Raw genomic sequence first — 25,754 nt, 5'->3', positions numbered from 1 at the left:
TAGGACATTGACAGGATGCAGAGCTGGGCAAAGAAGTGGCAGATGGAATTCAATCCAGAAAAGTGTGAAGTGATTCATTTTGGAAGGTCAAATTTGAATGCAAAATACAGGGTTAATGGCAGGATTCTTGACAGTGTGGAGGAACAGAGGGATCTTGGGGGTCCACGTCCATAGATGCCTCAAAGTTGCTACCCAAATTGATAGGGTTGTAAAGAAGGTGTATGGCGTGTTGACCTTCATTGGCAGGGGAATTGAGTTTTAAGAGCTGTGAGATTATGCTGCACACTTGCTGGTTAGACCACACTTTGAATATTGTGTTCGCTCCTGGGCACCATATCATAGGAAAAAATGAGGAAGTTTTAGAGAGGGTGGAGAGGAGATTTACCAGGATGCTGCCTGGACTGAAGGCAGGTCTTATGAGGAAAGGTTGAGAGCGCTAGGGCTTTTCTCATTGGAACGAAGATGGAGGAGAGGTGACTTGAAAGAAGCATACAAGATGATGAAGCATAGGTAGAGTGGATAATCAGATTTCCCAGGTGGAAATGACTGTTACGAGGGGGCATAATTAGAGGGTGGTTACAAGAAGGTATAGGGGATGTGGAATGCACTGCCGGTAGTGGTTAGTGGAGTCAGATACTTTACAGACTTTTAAGCAACTCTTGGATAGGCACATAGAGGATCGTTAAAACATAGGGTACGCAGAGAATAGGTCAGCACAACATTGTGGGCCGAAGAATCTGTACTGTTCTATGTTCTAATAATATCAGCCTCCACCACTTTCTCTGGCAACCCAAACCACACACACCTTTCTCTGTGAGAAAAAGTTGCCCTTCATATCCCTTTTATATCTTTCCCCTCTCACCCGAAACCCGTGCCCTCTAGTTTTGGACTCCCTCACCTCAGGGAAACGATCACGTCTATTTGCCCTCTCACAATTGTCTATTTGGTCACCCCTCAGCATTCAACGCTCCAGGAAAAATAGCCGCAACGTACTCAGCCTCTCCCTCTAGCGTAAAGCCTCCAACCCTGGCAACAGCCTTGTAAATCTTTTCTGAATCCTATCTACTTTCACGACATCCTTCCTGTAAGAAAGGACCAGAGCTGCACACAATACTCCTAAAGTGGCCAAACCAATGTCCTGTATTCAGTGCATTCACCAATAAAAGCAAGCACACCAAACGCCTTCTTCACTATCCGATCTACCCATGACTCCACTTTCAAGGACTTACAAACCTGCACTCCAAGGTCTCTTAGTTCAGCAACACTCCCCAGGACCTTACCATTAGGTGTCTAAGCTGTGCCCCGATTTGCCTTTCCAAAATGCAGCCCCTCACATTTATCTAAATTAAACTCTTCTGCCCCTTGGCTCATCAGATAGATCAAGATCTCGTTGTATTTTAAGGAACCTTCTTCACTACTGCACCACCAACTTTAGTGTTATCTGCAAACTTACTAACCGTACCTATGTTCACATCCAAATCATTCATATACATGACAAAAAGCAATAGTCCCAGCACCAATCCTTGAGGCAGACACTGGTCACAGGCTTCCAGTCTGAAAAGCAATCCTCCACCAAAACTCTAACCTACCTTCAAGCCAGTTCAGTGTCCAAATAGCTAATTCTCCCTCTATTCTATGAACTAACCTTGCTAACCATGAGGAAGCTTATCGAATGCCTTACTGAAGTCCATATAGATTGCATCCACTGTTTAACCCTCATCAATCCGCATTACTTTTTCAAAAAACTCAGTCAAGTTAGAGACAATTTCACACGGACAAGCCATGTTGACTATCCCTAATAAATCCTTGCCTTTCCAAATACACGTAAATCCTTTAAAAGTGGGTGCGGCATTATCTGGTCAGACAAAGTATCTCCACTACTTGGTTTTACAGTGAGACTCCATTAACACTGATAAGCTGGTACTTCACACGCTGCTGGTATTTCCTAAGAACCAGTTATTACAAATGCCATCTAAATATTCATTACTGTTGTTAAGTGTTTATTTTTACCCCAACTTCCAATTTTCTGTCAAGGCTGGGCATAATTCCCCTGCTGCTTTACAACTAGCTGTTCATGTGTAAACTCAGACAAGCTAAGTGCATATGACGCTATTAGAATCCCAAAAGGTTAAGAATCACACAGCTGAGCTGGATCAATGTTCACTGCCCAGTGTGAATCACCAACTCTGACGTCAGAAAACCACGGTAAATAGGAACTTCTTTTTGACAATTACCATTAATTTCAGCGTTTTTCTGCAACTGATTAATGCCTGGGTGAGAGCACCATTACAGATGGGGATGGGGTGGGGGTTCATGAGTGTCTGCTTTCGTTAGGTACAATATTTTGGCACCAATCTTCTGGGTTAGCAATGCTGAGGCCTGGACTAATAAAATCGGAATGAGAGTTCAAATCCTATCATGGTAGCTTTTAAAAGAAGTGGGATGAAAATATTGCTGACAAGGCCAACATTTGTTGCCCATCTCTAGATGTGTTTTTAAATAAAGCGTGGAAATAAAACTCATTGTTGTAAAGTGCATCATCTTTTGATATAGTGAATAAATAAAAATATATGTTCTAAGTTTGTTAACTTTTCAAAAAGGGAATATTTCCCACCTTTCCCAAAAGTGATTATTTTTCTATTGGCATTGAACAGTGAAGGAAGTGCCTAAATTTGTTCCACCCAGAGGAAAAGGACTGCATCAGAATTAGCAGAATTGTGAACCCAACACTATGATAATTCATTAATAAACAAGTGACACCAAAGCACAAGTTCAGGGGGGATTTTATTTGATAAAATTTTACAGAAAAAAATGCAGAAACTGAAAATGTTTTCATCCTCTAGAAATTGGAGGTTCACCACATTTCACCTAAACATTACAATTAAAATGTAAAAAAATAAAAGACACTTAAAAATCAATTAATTGATAAAGCTTCCAAATACGACCTGCAGGCACTTTGTTTTGGAATGTTTAAAAATCAAGATTAAAAAAGTTGACATCTCTTGGTTGAAATTACAGCTGCGGTGAAACCATCGTTCATTCACTCACTGCAGATCCTAGAAGTAGTCTTTGTTATACTGATTGCTGTACTGGCTCCAGAACTGTTGCAGTCGCTGTATGATTTAAAACAAGAGAGAGAGATTCAAAGATCCTAAATAACACTACCTTTCAGAAAACAACAGTCTAAGAAGGTTTTAATGGAGTCACAGTTAAAACTGTGTAAAGGGAGCACTATTCTGAAGTATATGTAAACCTAGATAGTACAATAAACATCTGAAATCTACCATCCCAGCTCTCTTCCACCTCTACATTTTACACAACAGAAGCACATGGGGAATTTTGTAACATATAAACGAGCGTAGCCTTCCAGTGGCACTGAAGTGAGCTGCCAAAAGTCCTCCTTCCTACTGGTTTCAGAGATGGCCACAGTTTATAATTAGGGTCTCATGCATTGAGATCAGCCCACAGATGAGACTTGAAACAAAACACACCCCTCTCCATTTCTGCTCATCCATCCTTCCACTCCAAGCTGCTTCAAGGTGTTCCAAAAAGTTTACTACTCCAGCAACCGATTTCTTTACCAGCACACTCTCCCACAACACTAACTAAATTTGAAAATCACCTGCTTTGTATATCTATGATTTTTAAAAACTGCTTTGAATAAAATCTCCAGATGATTCTATACTTTAAATAACACAAAACTACATTAAGCAGTTTTTAAATTAGCAAAAACCTTTTAAGACACCTGACATTATCAGTGTTTTTTTTAAAAAGCAGGTCCATCTATAGTCCTAGATAATAAAATGTGAGACTGGATGAACACAGCAGGCCCAGCAGCATCTCAGGAGCACAAAAGCCTCTATAGTCCTGTTTTGTTTGCAGGTCACCAGTTTGAAGTGACTGTTACTTACTGCCTGCTGCTGACGGCTCCAGTTCTGTTTGAAGCCCTGGCCTTGGAGGAAGTTTTCATTTCTGTAGCCTTGGTTGAAGCCACGATTTCCCCTGCCCCTGAAATTCTGTCGTAATATAAGAAGTATTTTAGTCAACAGGCAGGTGTCCAGTTTTCCACTTACCCTGCCGTTCAAAATGTACCCGCTGAAGTGGGATGTGCACCTTTCAACCCAAGGTCTAATTCCACTACTTGAAAATTTCCCCATCTACCCATAATATCATGATAATTATTGTGACTGTAAAGGAACAAGCAGCATCAATAGCAGGAAATAAGCAGTTTTACACAATATGCTGAGGGGGTGCTGATCAGGAATGACCAATGCAGTGCAACTAACTGAAAAGTTTCATTCCATTCAATGGCTAAAGGTGAGCCACCATAATTGACTCAAACCCAGTTTTTCCGAGATTCTTTCAGACTTTATAATTGGTGACCCATAATCCTGGTCAAGTATCCAATAAATTATGTAACAAAAATGGTGTAAAAATTAGGTTGTCACCGTTTCAAAGCTTTCTTTCTCAAAAGAAGCTGTTTTATTCTTAAAGTTAACTACCATGACTGGGATAAAGTAGCCTGCCCGTCATGATCTCCTCCAGCTTCCATATCTTTAGAGAATCTGCACTCATTTCTTTCTAGTCTTGAGGAACACTCAACTGAATTGCTCCATCAGGAGCCTTCAGCTTCCCAGGCCAGAGGCCTTGGAATTTCATCCCAAACTTCTCAAATCTTTCCTTCAAGAGGCTCTTTAAAAATCTATTTATTTGCTTTAATAGTATGTCATGTGGTTTAACATCAAAATGTTATAACAGCCCTGAGGTGCTTATTTTATCATGTTGAATGTGCTGATTAAGCCCTACAATGCACTACAAGATCAGCAAGCGAAAGCAATGCAGTACAAATATACTGCAATCGTTTAGAAGAACTGCCTGTGCTTCCTCTTTGACTGTTACTCTCAGTGAGAGGAGCAACAAGGGTAAGAAAAGGGAGAAGAAAGTGAAGACTGGACAAAAAGAAGAATGAAAAAGAAGATTGATGCAATTAGGAACACATGACTAAGTGAAGTGGGCCATACAGTTCTTCTAGCCCACTTCGCCATTCAATCATGAGCATGTATGATCAGACTGTGGTCGCAACCCCATTTTTCCCTGTCGGCCCCAGCCCAACTCATTTATTAAAAATCTAATCTTGCCTTCATTAAGTTCAATGATACTGCCTTCACTAAACTCTGATGGGTACAAAATAATTTCCTCATGGTAAACCCCCACACCCCAAGAACGAGACAAGTGAACATTCTATGAAGTATACCTAACACAATTATATCCTACTTTTTCTCCAAAACGCAGACACCAAAACAAACAGACTTCCAGATGCAGTATCGCCTAGGCACTTTGCAGCTGCAGCAAAACCTCCTTCCGCAGGTTTAATCGTCCTTGCAATAAATGCAATGACTGCAAAAATATTAAACAGTCACATAAGAAAGGATCAAAAGTTTGGCTAAGAAGATCCACGTCAGACTATTTGTTCGACAAACTTTGAAGCTACCAAATTACTGGTAACTAAAACAGCTTATGGGTCTTTTTTTTCAAAAGAAAAAAGAATGAGCCTACTGAATGGAATAATTGAGAAGTCTTGGGCTGCCAAATAAAAAAAAATTCAAAATCTGTACATTACTTGTCCATAGCCTCCTCTGTTGCTGCCTGGACCCCTGTGGTTGTCTGCCACGCCCCTGTGGTTGTAAGAACCTCCTCTGCCACTGTAAGAGGGTCTTTCAATAAAACCACCTCTATTGTAGCCTATCATCGGAGTGAAACGCTGATTAGGAGCATAGCCACGGCTTTGCTGGTTTCCTCTTCTGTTATACTGTCCACGGTTTGAACCTGTTTGGAAAAGACAGTCAAAATTATCACATTTCAATTCCAATTAATACTTCAAGTCAAACCTCAGAGGAATAAGCCACAGCTTCATGAGGAAAAAAGGTTTAAAAGAAACGAAAAATAGAACTCTGGGGTGACCCAAAAAGCAGATGAACTCTAAAAAGCTAGCCAGGTCTTATGATTGATGCACTCGGATTTCAGTCTAAACTGTGACCAAACAGGAATTGGGAACCTGGAGATGAGAAAAATTCAATCTTGAGAAGTGTCTAGCAACTGATGCTGCAAATGTACCTGTGGACGTTAAGCAAGAACAAAGTGAGATGTAGCAGCAGTGTTCCCACCCTGTTACTATTCAGTAATCGAAGCTCACAGGAATTATAAATACTGAAGGGAAGACTCTGGAGGATGCCAGGGAAAATGAAATCATACTCCACAGGTTAACACCTTAAGAGAAGCAGAGAAGACAGTCACGCCCAGAAGTTATCTAGAAACTAGTACGCCCCACTTTCCTGCAGACACTGCTGCACCCACAGGTGAAATAAATTTAATGCAAACATTCTCTCCCAGGTTGCTGCTAAGCAGCAATAAAGGGTTAACTTCCATGTTGTAAACACATGGTAAATAGTGAACATTTTTCAACAGCAAGAACCTAGCTGGAAATGAAGCCTCTATGTACGAGTCTATGCAAAGTACAAATGTGCACACCTCCTCGGTAATTGCCACGGTTCTGATATCCACCACGCCCTCCTCTCTGGCCACCTCTATTGTATTGGTTCATTCCACCTCGTTGACCGCTTCGCCCCCGATTCATTGCTCTCTTCCCAGAACTAGTATTGGGCTTTTTCTCTGGTGGAAGGGCGGTTTTACTTTCTTCCTTATACTTCTCAAGCAATTTCTGAGCATCCTCCTTCTGCAGCTCTGCGTAGCTCACCTCATCCAGAAAGTCACCCGGTTCAGGCAGTGTGTAGATACCTTCAAAAAAAAAAAGACCACGAAGTAAAAATCTACACAATGCAGAATATTTTTGTATTAAAATTCACGTGCAGTTCTGTAATACTGACCTTAGACAAGTAAACCACTGCAACCACATTCCATCACTATTCTTATAATAAAACCTCTTTCCCTTCTTGTTCACTTGACTTATGTCAGAGAGGATCTACTGGGCACAATCTCTCCTATGCTGCCTTCCTTCACTTAAGGCCATAGTGTGTAAAGAGTCTAGTCAACTGTATGAGGCATCACAGCTGAACTCTGTACTCACCCAAAGTCCGCATGCATATCTTTTCCACAGTGGGGGCTGGGGTGTCACTGAACAGCACCAAATACCACCCCACCCCTCCAGCCTCATCCAGGGAGCCATTCAACTAACATCAGGCCCTTATTTACCAAGGCCAAGCCATCAGTACAAATCTGTTATCAAGTGGTTAGCGCTGCTGCCTCACAGCGCCAGGGGCCAGAGTTCGATTCCACACTAGGGTGACTGTGCTAACTCCACACAGACATTCTCTCCTTGTCTGCGTGGGTTTAATCCGGGTGCTCCGGTTTCCTCCCACAGTCCAAAGATGTGCAGGTGAGGTAGGTGCGCCATGCTAAATTGGCCATAGTGTTAATAGTTGTGTAGATTAGGTGGATTATAGGGGATAGGTCAATGTGGACTTGTTAGGCCGCAGGGTCTGCTTCCACACAGCTGGGATTCTATGATACAAAGCGTGGGATGGCCCTAATCACGACTTGTCACAGCCAAGCATTTATCAGCTAATGCATTAAAAGAGAGTTCAAAGAGAAGCTTGTATAATCCCAGGAAGGCATCTCTCCTCCTTCAATCCAGGTTACCCCTTGCACTGAGCAGTGGCAAAGGATGCTAATGTTAGCACCCTTGTAAGAAATAAATTTAAGAAATTCAGTCCAAAAGGAGGCAGAGCATTCTTTCCAAATCACAATGACATTACACCAGTGCGACCCCAAGCAGTGAGATAATATCCTGGACGCAATGCACTGAAGAACAATATTTACTGGATTCGTAGCACCATCCACGTATCAGAACATCAGAAACTACTCTGTACTGGTGTGAGAACGACAGTGTACAGTTTCCCTACATGTCTTAGAGGCTAAAATTAGAAGTTCGTGGGTAAAATAAACTATAAACAGCTGTATGGCAGTATCTTACAGCTGAAGCAAGGTTTTTTCTTCAAAAAAAAAGAGACAAAACATTTTCTTATAGCAGGCAAGTAAAACACCCAAGTGAAGCATCTCTCTAAAATTACACTTAACTAATATTAAAAGTCAAACGGATCCAATGTAACAGGTAAAGAAATGAAAAAACTGAAAGGACAAAATTATATTTTAAGGTTTTTAAAAAGACTGGAAGTGACCATTCAGTGCACCATTGTACCACTAACACATCCAAACTACAGAGCAAACTAGGTATTCTAGCTTCTAAAGAAAAACTGGTTGATAAGGCAACACCAGGGTCGCACTCAAATTCGATCTACACCTTTCATTTTCAGAACAGCATGCTCTGGGACATCCTTTCCCTCTTCCTCTGCTTTCTTCTTTGAACGCTCCTTATATTCTTCATCTGATGGGCAAATGACAACCGCTTTACGTTGGAAGCCTGCGAACAGGCACATCTTCCTTCTCTGTGCAGCTGCACACACATTTGTCTACACAAGAAAATTAAAAGTTTTTTTGAAAAAAAAAACTGTGCTTCTCATTTTTGAGTTTTCCAGGCACCCCCAAAACCTCCCATTTCTTGCACAGCATCCCACCTTAATTTAAAGCCAAAGCTGATAAGACAGCATTAGTTATTGTGCACCATGTATACAATTAATTATAGCAAACATATTACAAAGATGATTGATTGTAAGGAATCAAAGTGCAATTACACCGGGTTAATTGTTTGCTTTCCTACTTAGCAAAAACTTAAGTGTCCTATCTATAATCTGTACTCAATATCTATTTATTGCAACGTATCAAATTCTTGCCCTAATTCTTTCCTTCTGTCTCCCAAACAATCTGACCTAATTAGATTGTGCACAGGAACACAAATAAACCTGAACACATAACCAGTCAGTGGCAGGAGAAAGATCAACTATGAGCATACCTGATCAAGGATGTAGTTGCGCTTCTTGCGTGCTGCAATCTCAATAAACTTGCTCAAACACTGTGTGGCTTGTTGAATCAACGTAGTTAGTTTACCTCTGTCAGTCTTCTGACGCTTGAAGCTCAAAACCTGAAAGAGGGTATAAAATTTGAACAGACACTCAAGAGCTTGGTAAAATTAGGATGAAGCATTGTTTAATCTGTTCATGGATTCCTGTTCTGTAAGGACCAAGGCTTTTGCTGTTAAGTGGAATCTTTATTAATATGCATTCCTTAGCTTTTTACTCTGTGCTAGTTGGCAGGAATGTAATTCATAGTTTCTTTTGTATGATTACCAATTATTTCTTTCAGGTTGTTTTTGTAAAGTGGCACCAAAATTGTTACTGTGGTAACACATCCTTTTGGTTTCCCTTACCCTAAGGAGGGCTCAGCTAATTGTCATTGTGCAATCCATGTTTCATGTTAGTTTCCCAACATTAGTAAATCACATGCTCATCTTAAGATGATGATGATTTGGGAATGGACAGGAAAAAGATATAAGGACCTCATTGCAGAGCACCAACTACTCATTCCAAGTTGCAACTACGCTGTTACAATCAATTGTTTACATACAGGTTTTTGAGGTACTTAGGCATGCAGCTTCAAACGTGGGAAAGAAAACAAAAAAAAAGGAAATCACAGTCCAAAATTAGACCGGCACGACATGCACATACAATTTATAATATTACACAATAAATCATTGCTGTTTACAAGTATGTTTTCCAAATGCAAAATTCTTCCATCCAATGGCTCTCAAGTATCTCACCTTCATTATATCCATGATGTTGTTTGTCCCCAGAATGTTATATTTGCCTGGGTACTCTGCTGCATGCTTTGAAACCCATAACGATTTGCCAGTTCCAGGCAAGCCAACCATCATCAAAACCTAAAGCAAACCAAACAACATTATTACAAACTATTCCAAGTATCTTCTTCCCAAACTGATCACTCAATATCAACGACGAAAAGGATCTTCTACTGACTATATTTTACACCATTAGTCTACCATACTCCTGTCTGCATCCAACATAATTTAGAAAACAAATGTATTGCAATCATATTGCTTTACTGATGTCTGGAGACATATATATATACACCCCTGAAGTGTAACAACCAGTGAAGATATTATGGCCATACTTAGGTGGAACCCAAACGGTTCATACTTTTGGTTTTAAGAAGGAACGTTGCAATATCAAATATGGAATCTAATCAGGGCACTCTAAATGTTGAGAAACTTCTTGCACATTATAGTCATACAGTAAAAGAAAACAGAGGGAGAAACAGTTTTTGGCAGTTTTCAATGAGTGAGCCTTTGTTAGGCAATGGCTCAAAGGTGGGTAAAATGAAACCGTGATCTAGTTGCAGCAGCTTACTCCTATGCTCTTACTTCTGAACAACCAGGTAAGAATCAATGATTTTGAAGTATCACACTTGCCTCACATTCTCCTTTGGTTTTGGGTCCCCTTGGTCCTCGTACACGCTCCTCCAATGGAACTTGCTGAATGAAGGTGAAGCCTTCTGGTATTGGAAAATAGGGAGTCTCCTTCTGTCCAAAATTAAGCTCCACAGCACAATTGTGGCATAGAACATGTGGAAATAAGGCTCTGCCAGCGAGATCATCTTTCCCAATTTTAAATGCGACACCCAGATCCTGACCGTTCTTGGAATAAGAGACTTCCACTTCATCAGCGTCGAAGTTCTGTAACAAAAGAACACACAAAATAACTACTGGGAGCATGATTAACTTCCTGCACACAACAAACTTCAAGTAGACTTGACTGCAGTCCACAGCTTATGAAAATTTGATTTTTACTATCTCACTAGTTCAGCTGAACATCATTAAATAGCACCTCTCACCCAACAATCACAGCCATAACTGTGGACAAAAGATTCTTCAAAATCTTATTTTCTACAGATGAGGGTAAATGTTTTAAAATCACACATTGTATGCACTAGCAACCCCAACACTTGCCAAAAATTTCCACAGGAAATGTAACAGATCTTTGAAACCTGCAATGCTCTGCTCTTGATGTGCATAAAAGCATATTTACAAAGTTCCTTTCATTAATAACCTTCCATGCGTCTTGCTCTAAGTAAAACCTAACTAATTTTTAATTTTACACTCTTATACCTGACAATATTGATACCAGCAGCACAGCAGTTACTAAATCCAATGCAAGGACCTAAATTAATGTAGAAGCATTTTTCAAACATCGCATTTAAAACTATAAAATTAGTAATTAAATGTGTGGATTTCTTGATCTCATTAACTAGGAATCTCAAATCAATGATATCTACTGGGGTTTGAAAACATGACAGAAGGCAGGTAGCAAAAATGAGAAGTATTTGTTTGTCCTAATGCCATGATTCCTTAAATATTATTAACTTACAAGAAAGCAGCCAATCACATCATTCTCTCCAAACTTTTCACCATAATCTTCAGATTTGCAATTTGAACATTTTGTTCCATTTCCAGAGTATCCGACAGAAAGTTCTTCTTCACCTGAAAGCAAAAGAGTTTGAAACCATTTAAACTTAAGCAACTAATGTTGTCTGTGTCAAGAATTAAGAAGTAGACACTAAAACAATTCTTTCTCAAACTTTTGGAAGAAAGGAAGAAGATATATACAAGGCCATTCAGAGGCTGTAGAGAAAAGGCAGACCTTGCCCTTTGGTAGCAGGTGCCACGTCAGAATTGCTCACAACTTAAATGGCATCAGAATTAATATCAAGCTAAACTGGGCAAATGGTGGTCAGGTATACTGCAATCAAGAAAAAACCTGTAGTCTCTATCTCTAGATTACAGTGACATTCAAGTTACAATCATCAGGACAAGAGAGAGGGCAAACTGCCAGAAATCCTTGCACAACCAACTCAGAACCAACTCTGAAACCATGCCCTGCTAGTTTACATAACAGCAGATTTTTCTTCATCTGTGTCGCAATGTCTCCTGGAAAAGCTGCTATATCCGAAGTTTATGAAAAGTGGCAAGTCTAATGTGTAATCCCATCAGGGGTAAGATTCAGCATTACTTTTGAAGAACAGGGAACCTACACATGTACAAATGATGGAATGCAATTTACCAAGCTAAACTGGACAACACAAAGAACTGAAATCAAACTTTTTCCAGAATGATTAACGGTCTCAGACATGAACATTAACACTTCCTGAGACAAATATTATAAAAAGACATAACATTTGTGACATAGAGACAGGAAGACAACAATATTAAAGAACCAACAAATGAAGTAAACTAAAATATCTTTGTTTCCTTTTCCCTCCAAGTGAAACAGAGACAGAAAAATAAGGTATCAGAGTCTGCACAGAACAATGTTTGAGACTGCAAAACATTTTACATTAAACAATGTGGGTTATATCAAATTTCAAAGGACAAATTCAGAAACATGAAACCAGAAGACTCTCAGGTCTTCAAATTATGTTCAAATGATCTTTATATTTTAAAATACAGAGCAAATTAAGAATTATTTTACAAATATGATCAGGAATTTCAGAATTATTTAAAACCTGATATATTATCCACATTATGTAATGCAGGAATGTTTAATAGCATGAGGCGCTATTGTCTCTGAATTCTTATTTTGAGCTTCTTCATTTTTCTTTGAGATGTAGCTACAGCAATGGGCCTTTAAGTTTCTCTCCTGGTAAGCCTCTGTTCACTAAGCAAGTGGGCATTCTTTGCTTCTGAGCTTGGAAATCAAAAATATCTCAGATAACCTGCAACTTGCAGCTTGCCGCTTTCTCACTAAACATTCACATGTTAGTATGTTCCAGCAGACATCATTTGTCATCAAACAAGCATAAACCTAAATTAAATATTTGATTCAACCTACCTCTGGATTGGGATAAAGACAAAATTGCAAAACCTGACATCAATTACAGCAAGTGAGAATCAAGCCTTGAAACCTCTTAAGCTTAAATGCAACATATTTATTTACACAAGCAAAAATCATCATTGCAAGTTTCCCTATAAAGTGCTGTACAAATTATTGTATATGCACAATTCTGTAGACAGCACAATATTCATGATGGTTTCTCAGAGACAACATAAACCAGAATTATGCTTGCAAGTGCAAAAATATAAACACGTAGAACCTTGATATGACTAGATCCGTTCTTCAGATCTCATTTTCCTTCTTTGTCACTGGTTTGAAATTATTATTTTCACCAAGAGGAGAAATATTAAGTATATAGTTATGAATTGCTTTATCATTTTTACTATCAAGCATACAGCAGTCATAGTACACTTAGTAGACTGCCAGTGATATTCAATGTTGCTCCAATACACCATGATCCAAAGCATCTTTATGTACTTTAGGAAATGTTCTACATCCCTAAACAGTTGTGTTAGGTTAGGAGCAATGCTGAGCTGCTCACTGCACATCAAACCGGTTCAAAACAGTTTCACTTTTCACATAGTACTGTTAGAATAAGCTATAGGGAAGTTTTCAATTTCAGTCTGGTTTGAGATCAAATCCAACTCAAACAAGAAAAAAATATATAACACATTTATCACCCATATACAGCACTTTATATTTGGAATGTTATTAAAAAGTGATTTTAAAAAATCCCAATGTCATCAAACTGCTAAATAACCATCATGAAACTGCCATGGGCAGCATTTTAGAACAAACACATAGCAGTTCAGGTACATAAATTCTTTTAAAATTTGTGTCACAGCTATACAGGGTGGTTAAGGCGGCGTTTAGCATGCTTGCCTTCATTGCTCAGATCAAAGCGGTGAATGCAAGTGCAGTTACTATGTTTAAAACACACCTGGGTAAGTTCATGGATAGGAAGGGTTTTGAGGGATATGTGCCAAGCGTAGGTAGGACTACTTTAGTTTAGGAACATGGTCATTGTGGACTGGTTGGACCGAAGGGTCTGTATCCATGCTGTATGACTTTATAGACAAAATTCTGCAACTCTGTTTATCTGTTCTACAAAATATATGGCTATATTCAGCAAGTGGTTTCCTTTCTGAAAGATGCCACTGAAACCATTGCAACATAGTTCTGAGCTCACTGCCATTTGGCCACCACGCTCCTACAGTAACTAACAAGATACTACAAACCATAAAAGTCCTCCTTTTGTAGAACTCTGTCATCAAAAATATGTATTGTCAAATCACATCACTGATCTGCGACACATCCAACACTGAGCAAATTTTAAGTCTTATTAATCAACAGGTAAGTTTTTACCAGATTTGAGGAATTGCAATTTTAGAGAAATCAGGCGCTCTCCCCAGAAACAGTTGTGCATGTTCACCTCTGTAAGGAGATGGAGAAAACCTGCAAACAGGATGTTGAAAAACTCACCAAGTAACATGCTGTAGGAAGCCAGTGACCAGCCAACCCTCACTTCATGTGGGTCAGTCTGATCTGGCGGCAAATGCTTAACTGGTATCTTCTCAGTTACCTGTTAACACAAATGTCAAAGTCAGACAATATCATCATAAATTTGAGTTTTTAAAAAGTTATTTGCGCACAAAATGCAAAGACATCTACCTTCATTTCAAAGCAGATTTTGCCTTTGGTAACTCCATAAGAAGCTCTTCCACCTGCCCAAAGGTAGGCAAATCCTTCCATGGTCAGTGGCATGGCGCCAAACCGATCTCTGTTGATCTTAAAGTGCAAATCGCAATTGTCTGTAAAAGAATACTGGACATGTCAGTATTTTAACATGTCACCTAATACAGTAGAAAGCTTATTGCTGGCACACACTGACTAGCGCTGTGACAAACCTAACACAGAGGGACATTTCCCACTATTATACTAAATGAAGATAGTGCCATACACCAGCTAAAGAAATTCAACCACAACAGGAGATCACTAATTAGAAATCAAGGAACAAGATTGGACCCAAAGATTAAGTGTCCTGTACTAACATTACATTGCTTATTGACCACAGAATCAGCACAGCAATTACCAGAATATTTCCAGTATCTTTTCAGGGACTAAGCTGTACCAGAATTACTAGGAGTAATAACAGAACATACTAGATATTTTTAACACCCACAAAGGTGGGAGACATTAATTTCCTCCTCTTTTCAAGGTTAAATACTATTATGTTATCATAATGGCACGCAATAAACTCAAAAAGAACATTGTGGCAATTAGAAAACTGCTCTGCCGTTACTGATTTAAAGTCAGTTAATGTCATTAAAATCAAGATTTCCACAACAAGAAACTTAAAATAACTCAGTCAATTATTTTAATAGCATATCAAAACAGAAGCAAAATAAGACAAATAGTATTAAGGAAATAAATCAAAAATAAGTTGCAAGTTTATGCATTGGAGAAGAAATAAGCCAGAAGTTCCCTTTTCCTATAAGTCTATCATAAGCAATCAATAGAAACCTCCACAAGAACCTCAATAACAAAACAAAAATGCATTTTGACAGCTCTTTCTCCCAAACATACCCACTTTTTTTTGTGATACCATAAAGACTGCACTCCCCCCAGCAACAACACCCCCCCACCAACCCCGGTAACAAAACCTGGCCATTAACCATTAAGAACATGCAAACTGTCTATTTGCTCTCTCATCTGTGGTGAACGAGATATGCTAGAAAACCTGGACATTGTTACGAAGATTTATTTCAGACTTAAAGAAAATTACAGTTCAATAAGTGAATTTTAAAATTTTGACAAGCACTGTCTTTCAAGGTAACTTGTCACTTAGAACAATATAACGGCAAAATTTCAGGCTGTCATTAGAAAGGCCAAGGATTGTGGACTGCTGCAGGAATAACTGTTTTAGAATGGTACTGGACTTCCATAGCCATCAGGTGTTAGAGATGTTAGGTTTGAAGATAAAGATATGCCTGAAGTGCAAATGAACACCCACCAGGTTTTCAATGTTGAAGATAATGTTAACAAGGCATTTATTTGCTCCTACGTTTGATGCAGAAATTGTCTTAAAAAGGATAAAGTCACCCAGGGCTGATCTGGACTTGATGCTGCATATCAGAATGCAAAATGACATAAGACATATTATAGAAGAAATGTGTCAATCTATTTAAGAGCTCTGAAGGTTTGGCTGGTTCCAAATGACTAAAGGAAGTTATGAGATTCCCATAACTAAAAAGGGGAAGAAACCAGAAACTAAGAAATTGTGGACCTATTGGACACCAGCTATAAAAAGATGCTGGACCACCTTACTAAAAGTAAATCATGACCAGTTCCATCGACCTGACTGAACAAGTGGTCAAATTAAATGAATGGCTGCCCAATGTAAATTATACAATTTGTAACAAAGTATGATTAGGGACATAGGGAGGCATAATTGTTAAAGTCACTGAAAATATATTAGCAAATAATGAGGTCCACAGATAAGATGAATTGAATGATAAGGCTGGAGGGCAGAGATTCAGGGTCAGAAGGGAAAGGTTTAAAAAGGACCTGAGGGCAACTTTTTCAGGCAGAGGATGGTGCACGTACAGAATGGATTGCCAACTGATTCTCCCAGAAAACTCCTGACACTTAGCAAAGGAGGGGAGGGACACAGTAATGTGATAAGTCGCTGCACTGTGTCACTGCTGGGAGTTCTGTGGATTGTGTAATCTTAACAGCTTGATTATATCTGGAGAATGCTGAATTTGGCAGCAATTTGCCATTTCCCACTAAATCAAATTCCTGCCTCATCTCATTTTACAATACATAATTACCCGATTTAGTTAATGTCACATACATGTATCCAGGGCAACTACATTATCATCAAACTCTTCCTCATCTTCTTCCACAGGTGGCTGGGGAGACTTGGACCTAAAACACAGGCATACACATTAGTCAATGGTTTGGCTTTAAAACGAATAGCAAGGTACAGGAGCTGATAAGTCAGTCATACCGTCGATATTTGTTTTCTTCAATATACTCATAGTAGCCACGTCCATGGTCTTCATGAGGTCTCTTTACACCTTTGCGATTTTGCTCTTTACCCTTATCAGTTGCCTGTTCAGCCTGGCTGTCTTTTCCTTAAAAAAAAAAGCAGGTTACAAATTCAAGATTACAAGGCTCCATTTAAGGGATGAAAGTATGCAAGTTATGTTCAAAATAGCAAAATAAAGATCAATATAATACATAAAATGTTAGAATTATTTTAACTGTTCTCAATGAGGACTGGCTTCAATTTGCTTACTTTAAATACATTACATTTTACCTAGAGTTAATAGGAAGAAAGTGCAAATGGTCTTTTACATAGAATTCTCAAAGGAAATTTTTGCAAAGTGCACACAAGAATTTATTGGCTCAATGATAACCACAACTTACCCCCAACAGAGGGTATTTAATGCAGAAGCTGAATTATTAATAAAACTGAACATTCCTGTTGTAACGTTTCTCAAAAGGATTAAAGATATGCTACGTGATATTTCTGTGCACTCAAACTGATGAACATTGATCATAGCCTTTGTAACCATGTCAAGTTTTACTGCTGCTCACATCCTGATTTACTAAAGTAGAATTTTCACTTCGATTAACTGAATAACAAGCAAATATATGAATCACAACTGACCAAGAATAGCAACTGTTCCAGTACTTCCCTCCACTGACCTGCCAGGTAATATAACTGTGCCAAATTCATTACCTCTACTTTGCTTGGTACCACTGCATCATTCAAACTGAAGTTTGCTCTGCTGAAAGTACACACCTCAACACAACTACATCAAACATGTCTCTTGATCATTCAGTTCCTTGACCAACCACTCATCTACTTTAGAATGCTAATTTAGGGATCATTTTGCACTGTGGGCCCATACAGGAAAAGACTGCCTGCTAGAAATATTAACACTACTTCCAGAGAGAGGTGTTTATCCTGAGGACTTCAGGTAATAAGCCTTTGCCTGAAGTGATCATGTATTTGTAATTCTTGGTATGTTGCAAATATTGTATTATTAAATTACATAGGAACGAAGGAGTTAAATTTAACATTCATTCACAACACAGATTTAGCATCAAGCTAAACAAGAGACTGCCTCCTCCAGGCCTGGAATCAGGATTCAAGTAAAATTTACACTAAACACAGGATCAATATCCAACTTCACTTTGGCATAGTTGACAATGGTATGGTGCATGCATGTATAAAGTATTTCAAAAATCACTTTCACGCTGAATAAGGAAGTAGTAAAGGGTCGGTAATCATTCCTCAGTGGAAACTTGCTGATGAAAGAGGTTGCAGCTCAAATAGGACAGTTGTCATTGGGAGATTGAAATGGAACACAAAGCTGTTTCCAGAAATAGTTTTGACTATTAATAGGCAATTCCCATTCTGTTAGCCTGAAAGCAGCTGCCTAGTTTGCACTGCTATATATCAGTAGGGCACCAAATTCAGTAAGGATACATTTCTGGAGAGGGAAGGGGAAGGGCAATGGCATGTACCAAGACATTAAAATGGTCAGATGTACCAACATATTTTCTTTTAAGGCACTTAAAAGTTCATCACAGAATTAGGTTTACACCAAAATCTGTTCTATGCCTTGCTGAATTGGAACATTAAATTTTGGGTACAGGAGCTATTGGTTCTTTGAAAAAGTGCAGTCAATATAAAAATATTCAAGCACACCTGGACAACTCATTAAATTCAACTACACTGTGAATTTCCACTTATTTTAGAGGTTCAGATATGAAGAGTTTAGCTAATGTCTTCTGGGTATGTAAAATATTTCAAATGTTCTCAACGGTCACTGCTGAAAAGTTGGTCCACAAGAAGTGATGGAGCTGAACAAAACAATGAGATATCTTATCAGACTTGACAATGCACGGTGTACAAATTGCCTGGGTACTTTAACAAAATAGGATTTCACCAAGTCTGAATGCTCTCAAATACTCAAAACAAACCAGCCCGAACAAAGCTCTTCATAAGCAATATGCATCTATCTACATGCCAGAAAATTGAGTTTGCCAAGCAGCACAAGGTGTCTTAAATAACTACATCTGCTACACACCAAAGCAGTGAAATTAAACACTGCTGCTTTCTTCAAATCTGGACAGTGGAAATTCAATTCAACCTTTTCTCAGACAGGACGGTGTCCACTTGGTCTCAGTTGTACATCGATATTGCAGTCCAGCATCCCATGCAATGTTTACATAGCACACTCTGTAGAAGCCAAGTTGTTTGTGAATGACTATTTCATGACTGATAATGCACTGCATGTATCATTACTATATACTGCCAGGATTGCTACATCACACAATTACCATGCAATATTCTGCTTCATGCAAAATCGACCACCAAGTATAATTAAATACACAATACAGGTGTTAATTATACATCAATTGCTGTTGGGGGGAAGGGAACTTTACAAATTGTACACTCAAATTTCCAGCTTTGGATGAACATGATGCTGAAGGGAAGGCAAAGACGATTTATATTAGTTTAGGGTTGACTTTTAGCAAAAAAAACACAAATATTACTATTTTAGAACTTGAATTACCTAGCAGATGCTGTGATTCTATAGATTATATTTATAATTTAAATTCCTTACAGATCATAGATTTTTCAAAGATTGAAACATGAAAGAAGTTTGCCATTAGGAGCCATTGAAAGTGGCCCACCTTCTCTAAACGCTTACCTTGTATAAAAATATTGCCAACACAAAAAATTCTTCTCTGACTCAAGGACCCACACTCACAAGCAACATACCTCCAGACTGTTTGCCTTCCATGTTGTCAAAGACATTGTCGTTTTCTAAAATAAACTTAATTTCTCCCATGACCCGATATCAAGCTACCATCCAAGCTACAGAGTAAACGCAGCCTTGCACATACAATGCATTAGCCAATTTCATCATTTGCAACCCACAGTTTTTGTCAAAGCCTTCCCACACATTGGGGCTATATGTGCTTGGCTGCAAGCTTTTCTAAACCATTCCCACTGTTTTATCCACCCGGTCCCATAGTTTTTCTGGGAGGTTTAAGAATCCATTACTAGCCCTAAACCTAAAAGTGATCTCCATTTAACCACAGAATTAAGACCACATTTCACACATGCAGTTACTTCATAATCAACTTTAACCCACTCAACTCCTCCAAAACTTTTTGGATGAAATCCAGGATGGGATGAAGCTTCAACTTCAAACTGACCAAACATTCACAGATGCAAGCTATACATGCAACTCCAGCCCTTCCCTGCACTTCTTCAGAGACACAGCCAAGTTACTGTACCCTAAAGGTGCCCTGACCTTATGTTTTAGCTAAATCCCCACTCCAACCTGACGGCCTACTTTTCATCAAAATGCTCTGATATAAAAGATAGTAGGAACTGCAGATACTGAAGAATCTGCAATAACAAGGTGTAGAGCTGGATGAACACAGCAGAGGACCAGGAAGGCTGACGTTTTGGGCCTAGGCCCTTCTTCAGAAAATGATAAAAGCATGTGGCTTATCTGGCCTGACAGTGCTGGAAGTGATTTTCTAATCTAAAACATCGAACAGCAAATGCAAAGCAAAATAAAAGAGAAGGTGCAAAGTTGTTTCTATTCCCACTTCCCCTCCCCCTACAACCTTTTCCTAATTCCTTGAGCTACTCCATTTTGGTTTGCATTATTTCCACCCTCCATTTTCTCAGTGGCTTCCTTCAGCCATCCTGTATCCTCATCCCACACCACCACCCACCCCCGCCTCCAATCCACTCTCCCATTTTAAATCCAGTCTCTCTCTGATAAGAGACTGGGACTCAGGCTGAAGCAGCTCCTCCTCCACCACCCCCCCACCCCCTGGGCACGGTCTAACACGCGCGCCCAGCAGCCGGAGCCCAATGGAGGCGCCGGAAGTGATGGGTTCTGAGGCTCGTTGATGTTTTAGTTTTTTTTTGTGAAATAAAACGGATGAATGAGAAATAAAAAGCCCAGGTTCCCCGCCCCCGGGCGAAGGGAGGCGGGTTCCCCCACCTTTGCTGGAGTGTTGAGGGGCGGGAGCCGGGACCGAAGCGGCCTCAGGTTCCTGTTTGCCACCAGCCCGCGCCTCGCCGTCCCCCAGCTCCATTGTTTCCTCTTCTCCCGCTCTTTGCTGCGCCTCAGCCTGGACTTGGGTTTGCTCTTGGACCCGGGCCGGCTCCGGTACCGCTCCCTCCGCCTCTCCCATCCCGTTTTCCTCCTCCTCCTCGTCGCCCAGGCCGCTCTCGCCTGTTTTGCTCTCGACCTCCTCCTCCTCCTCCTCCTCGTCGTCCATTCCCCCTCCCGCGGCTCGGACCAGGACTTCGGCCTCTCCTTGAGATTCCTCCTCCTCCGCCTGGACTTGGCTCACTACGGCCGCCGGCGGTTCCAGCCCAGCGGCCAGGGAAGCGCCGTTCAGTCCCGGGCCCCGCGCCTGGGCCTCGGCTTTGTCTCCTCCCGCCAACTGCGGCGGCTCCTCCTCCTCCTCCTCCTCGCCGCCTGCCGTCTCGTCTTCCAGCTCCTCCTCGCCGTTCTCGGGGGTCTCCAGCGGCCCGGGCCCCCCGTCTTCCTCCTCCTCCTCCTCTTCCATCATCTCCTCCTCGGCCTCGCTGTCGAGTGCGGCCTGCAGCCGCTCCTGGAGCTCGGCTTTCAGGCCCTGCACACTCAAGCCGCGCCGCTTCAGCTCATCCTTGAGCTCGGGCACCTTCAGTTTCTTCACGTTGATGTCGCTCATGGTGAGGACGATGGCGGGGACTCGGGCTCAGCTCCGGCCTCGGGCTCCGCTTCGATTCGGGCTCCGTCACCCTGCACCGATCGACCCGGCTCCTCGAGGCTCGGCTCGGCTCGGCTCCGCGCCGCGCAGACTCAGTGTGGGGTCAGCACCGGCCTACCGTAAACCCCCGAGAGTGAGCGCCTCTGCTGGAGAAGCAGGGAGATTGCTGACAGAGCTGCTGGCACATTACTAACCCAATGCCACTGACTGCCTATGCATCATCGACAAAGCTGCTGCTGGATTACTGCGGGGGGGGGGGGGGGGGGGAAGATATGGTCATTGTCATTATTGATTAGTGTCTGGTTGGAGATATCAGTTACTGGGCATATCTTATCTGCAAGCATCAATAATGACATTTGAAGCACTCTGTTTGCAGATAGCTGTGCTTGAGAGTCTATCCTTTGCTCCTCTCTTCTTCAACGTGCTTCCCCTCATATCATCCGCAGGAATGGGTTACCTTTCATAGTACACTAATGATAGCCTGTACTCTTATATCTACCATGGGGATTGGTTAGTTCAGTTGGTTAGACAGCTGCTTTATCATGCAACAGCTTGGGTTCAATTCTCGTAAATTACTATGAGGGTCCCACCTTCTCAATCTCGCTCCTCGTCTGAGGTGTCATGAGCTTCAGGTTAAACTCCACCAATCATCTCTAATGAGACAGCAGCATTAGGGTCCTCTGAGGTCATGGCAACTTTACCTTTATATAATTACTACTAAGTCAGATGTTGTTCAACATCAAATAATAGCTTTTTCCTCCCTTATTGGGTAAAGTTATCAGAATTAGAGATGAACTTGTTGAAATGTGAGTTCCTGAGACAGCTTGAAAGGATAGACGCTGACAGATTGTTTCCCCAGCAGGATAATCTAGAATTAGGGATTGCTGTCTCTGGAGAAGGAATGAGACATTTAGGACTGAGATGTGGGGAAATGCCGTTGTTCAGAAGGTTATGAATCTTTGGAATTCTTTAGCCCAGAGTGCTCTGGGTTATCTGCCATCACTATTGGATGTTTTGGTTGTTAAAGGAATCAAAAAGAATGAGAGAGAAAGGAAATCAAAGTCAAAGCTCAGCCAGCCTTATTAAATGATAGAAAAATCTCAGACATCTTATGGATCTCTTAGAGCAAAATAAATAAAAGATAGGAATAAGAGCAGGAATTTCTCATGAGATAGGGATCAAATGTGGTGAAAACTATACGAGTAAAGTGTCGGGAATTGGCATTAAAAGAGATAACTGGAAGGCTGCTAAGTTATAAACTGCATAGACTGATTGACCTACTATTTGTGTCACATTAGTTTGGAAATCTAAAGTAGTAACTATGCATGCTTTGTACATTAGTATGTAGCAACTGTATAAATAAAGGAAATGACACAGTGTTTCTATGCAGAGATCAATGAGTTGAATTTAAGGTAGAATTGCTGCTGAATTTCAAGTTCAAGATGTTAGAAGAATAAAGGAGTGGGTATCATATCTTGCATTCTGATGTTTCCTCTGGCACTAATCAAAATTCATTACTAGCCTTAATAGCAATTAAGGCTGCTACTTGATGATACAGGGAAGCAATCTGGAAAAATAAATTCTGAACTTTAAGATGATTGGGTTTGGTGTTCACTATACATGGTTATAAATCTTAGGATGAGTGTTAGTTCAAAGTTAGATCTGTGGTAATCCTAACCATAGAAATGATACAGGACTGAGTGAGGTCATTTGGAGATTGTGCCTATGCTGGCTGTTTGGTTGAGCTATATTGAACTATTTTTATTACTCTTATTGCCTTGCCTTTTCTTTTTACCTGTAACATTTATCCAATTCTTTTTTGTAAGTCACTGTTGAATTTACTACTTCCACCCTTACAGGTAGTGCATCGGAGATCAAAACAAATCTTTGTCTTTTCTTATTGCTTCTGGTTTGTCTTGTAATTTCCTTGTAGTAAATGCCTAATGATTTCATGTGATTTAGAGATGTAACCTTGTAGAAAATGTAGAAATTGAATTTTAAATGTTAAGCGCTGTGGGGAAAGAATCTCTGGTAAATGTCTAAGGTCTGGCAAATCACATGGTCTTAAGATAATTGCAATTCAAAAGATAACTTGTACTTAAAGGAAAAAGTCAGGGCAAAAGAATGAGAATCGTAAAATGACAGCCAACCTCACTTAGCTAAAAAAACTGGGGTTATGATGTCTCCAATTATTCCAAGAAAAAGAAAAAATGCAGGATGGTGTGGTACAGGGGAATTTGGATATTCTTGTACACTAATCACAAAACATCTCTGCAGATACTGCAAAGAATTCAGAAAGCAAATGGAATATAGGCCTTTAATGCAAAGAGAATGGACTGTAAATTGGCAAGACTTGCTAACCTTTCTTTATAGAAGAGTCAATGACACCTCATGTAAAATAATTTCGCATACTTTTTGGCTTCATTATGTAAGAGGGTTATGCTTCCAGTGAAGGCAGTTCATAGAAGATTCACTGTGTTGATTCCAAAGATGAAGGGGTTCTCTTCTGAGGAATAGCTAAAAAGATAGAGTCTCTACCCACTGGAGTTTATTAGACTGCAAGATGATCTTAATGTATATGATTCTGGCGGGCTAAACGGAGCAAATGCTGAGTATATGTTATCTGCTTATCATGGAATCTAGAACTACATGACATGGTTTTAAAATAATGTGTCCAATTAAGATGGAGATGAAGAGGAATTTCTTCTCTGAGGGCCATTAGTTTTTGGGAGTATTAACTCCAGAGAATAGTTGAGACTGGGTCATTAAATATGCTTAAAATTGAATTAGACAGATTTTTGATTATAAGGCAGTCAACAGTTAGAGGATAAAGGAAGAAAAGTGGAGTTAAGACCACAGTCTTTTCACCATAATCTTGTTGAATGGTGGAAGAGTCTCAAGGGTCAAGTGGTCAATTTCTTATGGTTTGTATGACATTAGAACAGAACAGCTCAGAGCATTTCATCTCCCGACTACTTATTTTATTTTCTTAAAAAATGTCCTTTGTTTACTGCTCCCCCTCAGTAAAAACATTTTCACTGCAGTGTTGTTTGCTGATGAGTTATTTGATCATAATAGAAGCCCAAGCCAGACTTCTTCGTAACAGTCGAACTGCATATATTGTTTAACTCTACGAGATGATAAGGCTACTTAGCAGCACATTTCACCCAGTACAGGATCCAAATTCTTAGGAGAACACTTTTTTAATTCATTCATGGGACCAGGGCATTGCTAACTGGCCAGCATTCATTGCCTGTTCCTAGCTGCCATTGAAAAGTTGGGAGTGATCTTACCTTCTTGAACCACTGGAGTCCATGTGTTGTGGTTTGAGCCACAATGCTATTAGGGAGGAAATTCCAGGATTTTGACCCAGAAAAAGTGAAGGAATGATGACATATTTCAAGTCAGGACGGTAAGTAGTTCAGTGGGGAACTTGGTGGTGGTGTTCCCATGTATCTGTTGTCCTTAACTATCTAGATGGAATTGGTCATGAGTTTGGAAAGTACTGTCTAAGTGCTTTGGTGAATTTCTGCAGTGCGCAATGCTACTCCTAAGCATTGGTGGTGGAGAGAATGAACGTTTGTTGATTAGTGCCAATCAAGCAGCTGTTTTGTCCTGGATGGTGTTAAGCTTCTTCAGTGTTGTTGGACCTGCACCTATCCAGACAAGTGGGGAACATTCCAGCACACTTCCAACTTGTACCTTGTAGATGGTGGACAGGCTTTAGGAAAGCTGGAGATGAGTTACTCATTGTAGTATTGCTAGCCTTAAGCCTGCTCTTGTAGTCAATGTTTATGTGGTGAATTCAGTTGAGTGTCTTGTCAATGGTAACTGAAGGATGTTGATAGGGGTAGATTCAGTGATTGTACTGCTATTGAATGTCAAGACATGGTGGTTAGAATGTCTCCTATTGGTGATGGTCATAGCCTGGCATTTGTCTGGCATGAATGTTACTTGCCACTTGTCAGCACAAGCCTGGATTTTGATCGGGTCTTATTGCATCAGCGTCTGAGGCGTCATGAATGGTGCTGAACATTATGCAATCATTGGAAAATATCCCTAGTTCTGACCTTCTGATGGAGGGAATGTTATTGATAAAGCAACTGAAGATGGCTTGGCCTAGGCCAC

At 40.2% G+C, this 25,754-nt stretch overlaps 1 protein-coding gene across 1 annotated transcript; it reads right to left on the bottom strand.

Moving 5' to 3' along the window:
* Window positions 1-2,766: 2,766 nt before the first annotated feature.
* Window positions 2,767-21,741, bottom strand: hnrnpua (heterogeneous nuclear ribonucleoprotein Ua). The gene is made up of 14 exons (XM_048536011.2): window positions 20,870-21,741; window positions 16,831-16,957; window positions 16,675-16,748; window positions 14,490-14,629; window positions 14,301-14,400; window positions 11,355-11,467; window positions 10,400-10,663; window positions 9,731-9,850; window positions 8,927-9,055; window positions 8,318-8,486; window positions 6,529-6,795; window positions 5,621-5,826; window positions 3,912-4,016; window positions 2,767-3,113 (listed from the first exon to the last, which is right to left on the bottom strand). Exons 1-14 carry the CDS (start codon window positions 21,585-21,587, stop codon window positions 3,057-3,059), a joined length of 2,589 nt encoding a protein of 862 aa, XP_048391968.2. The 5' UTR covers window positions 21,588-21,741; the 3' UTR covers window positions 2,767-3,056.
* Window positions 21,742-25,754: the final 4,013 nt, after the last annotated feature.

This window comes from Stegostoma tigrinum, chromosome 9, assembly GCF_030684315.1.
Source record: "Stegostoma tigrinum isolate sSteTig4 chromosome 9, sSteTig4.hap1, whole genome shotgun sequence".
In the NCBI taxonomy this organism is placed as follows: Eukaryota; Metazoa; Chordata; class Chondrichthyes; order Orectolobiformes; family Stegostomatidae; genus Stegostoma; species Stegostoma tigrinum.
The sequence above is the reverse complement of the archived record's forward strand: the minus strand, read 5'-3'. Positions and strand labels throughout refer to the sequence as shown.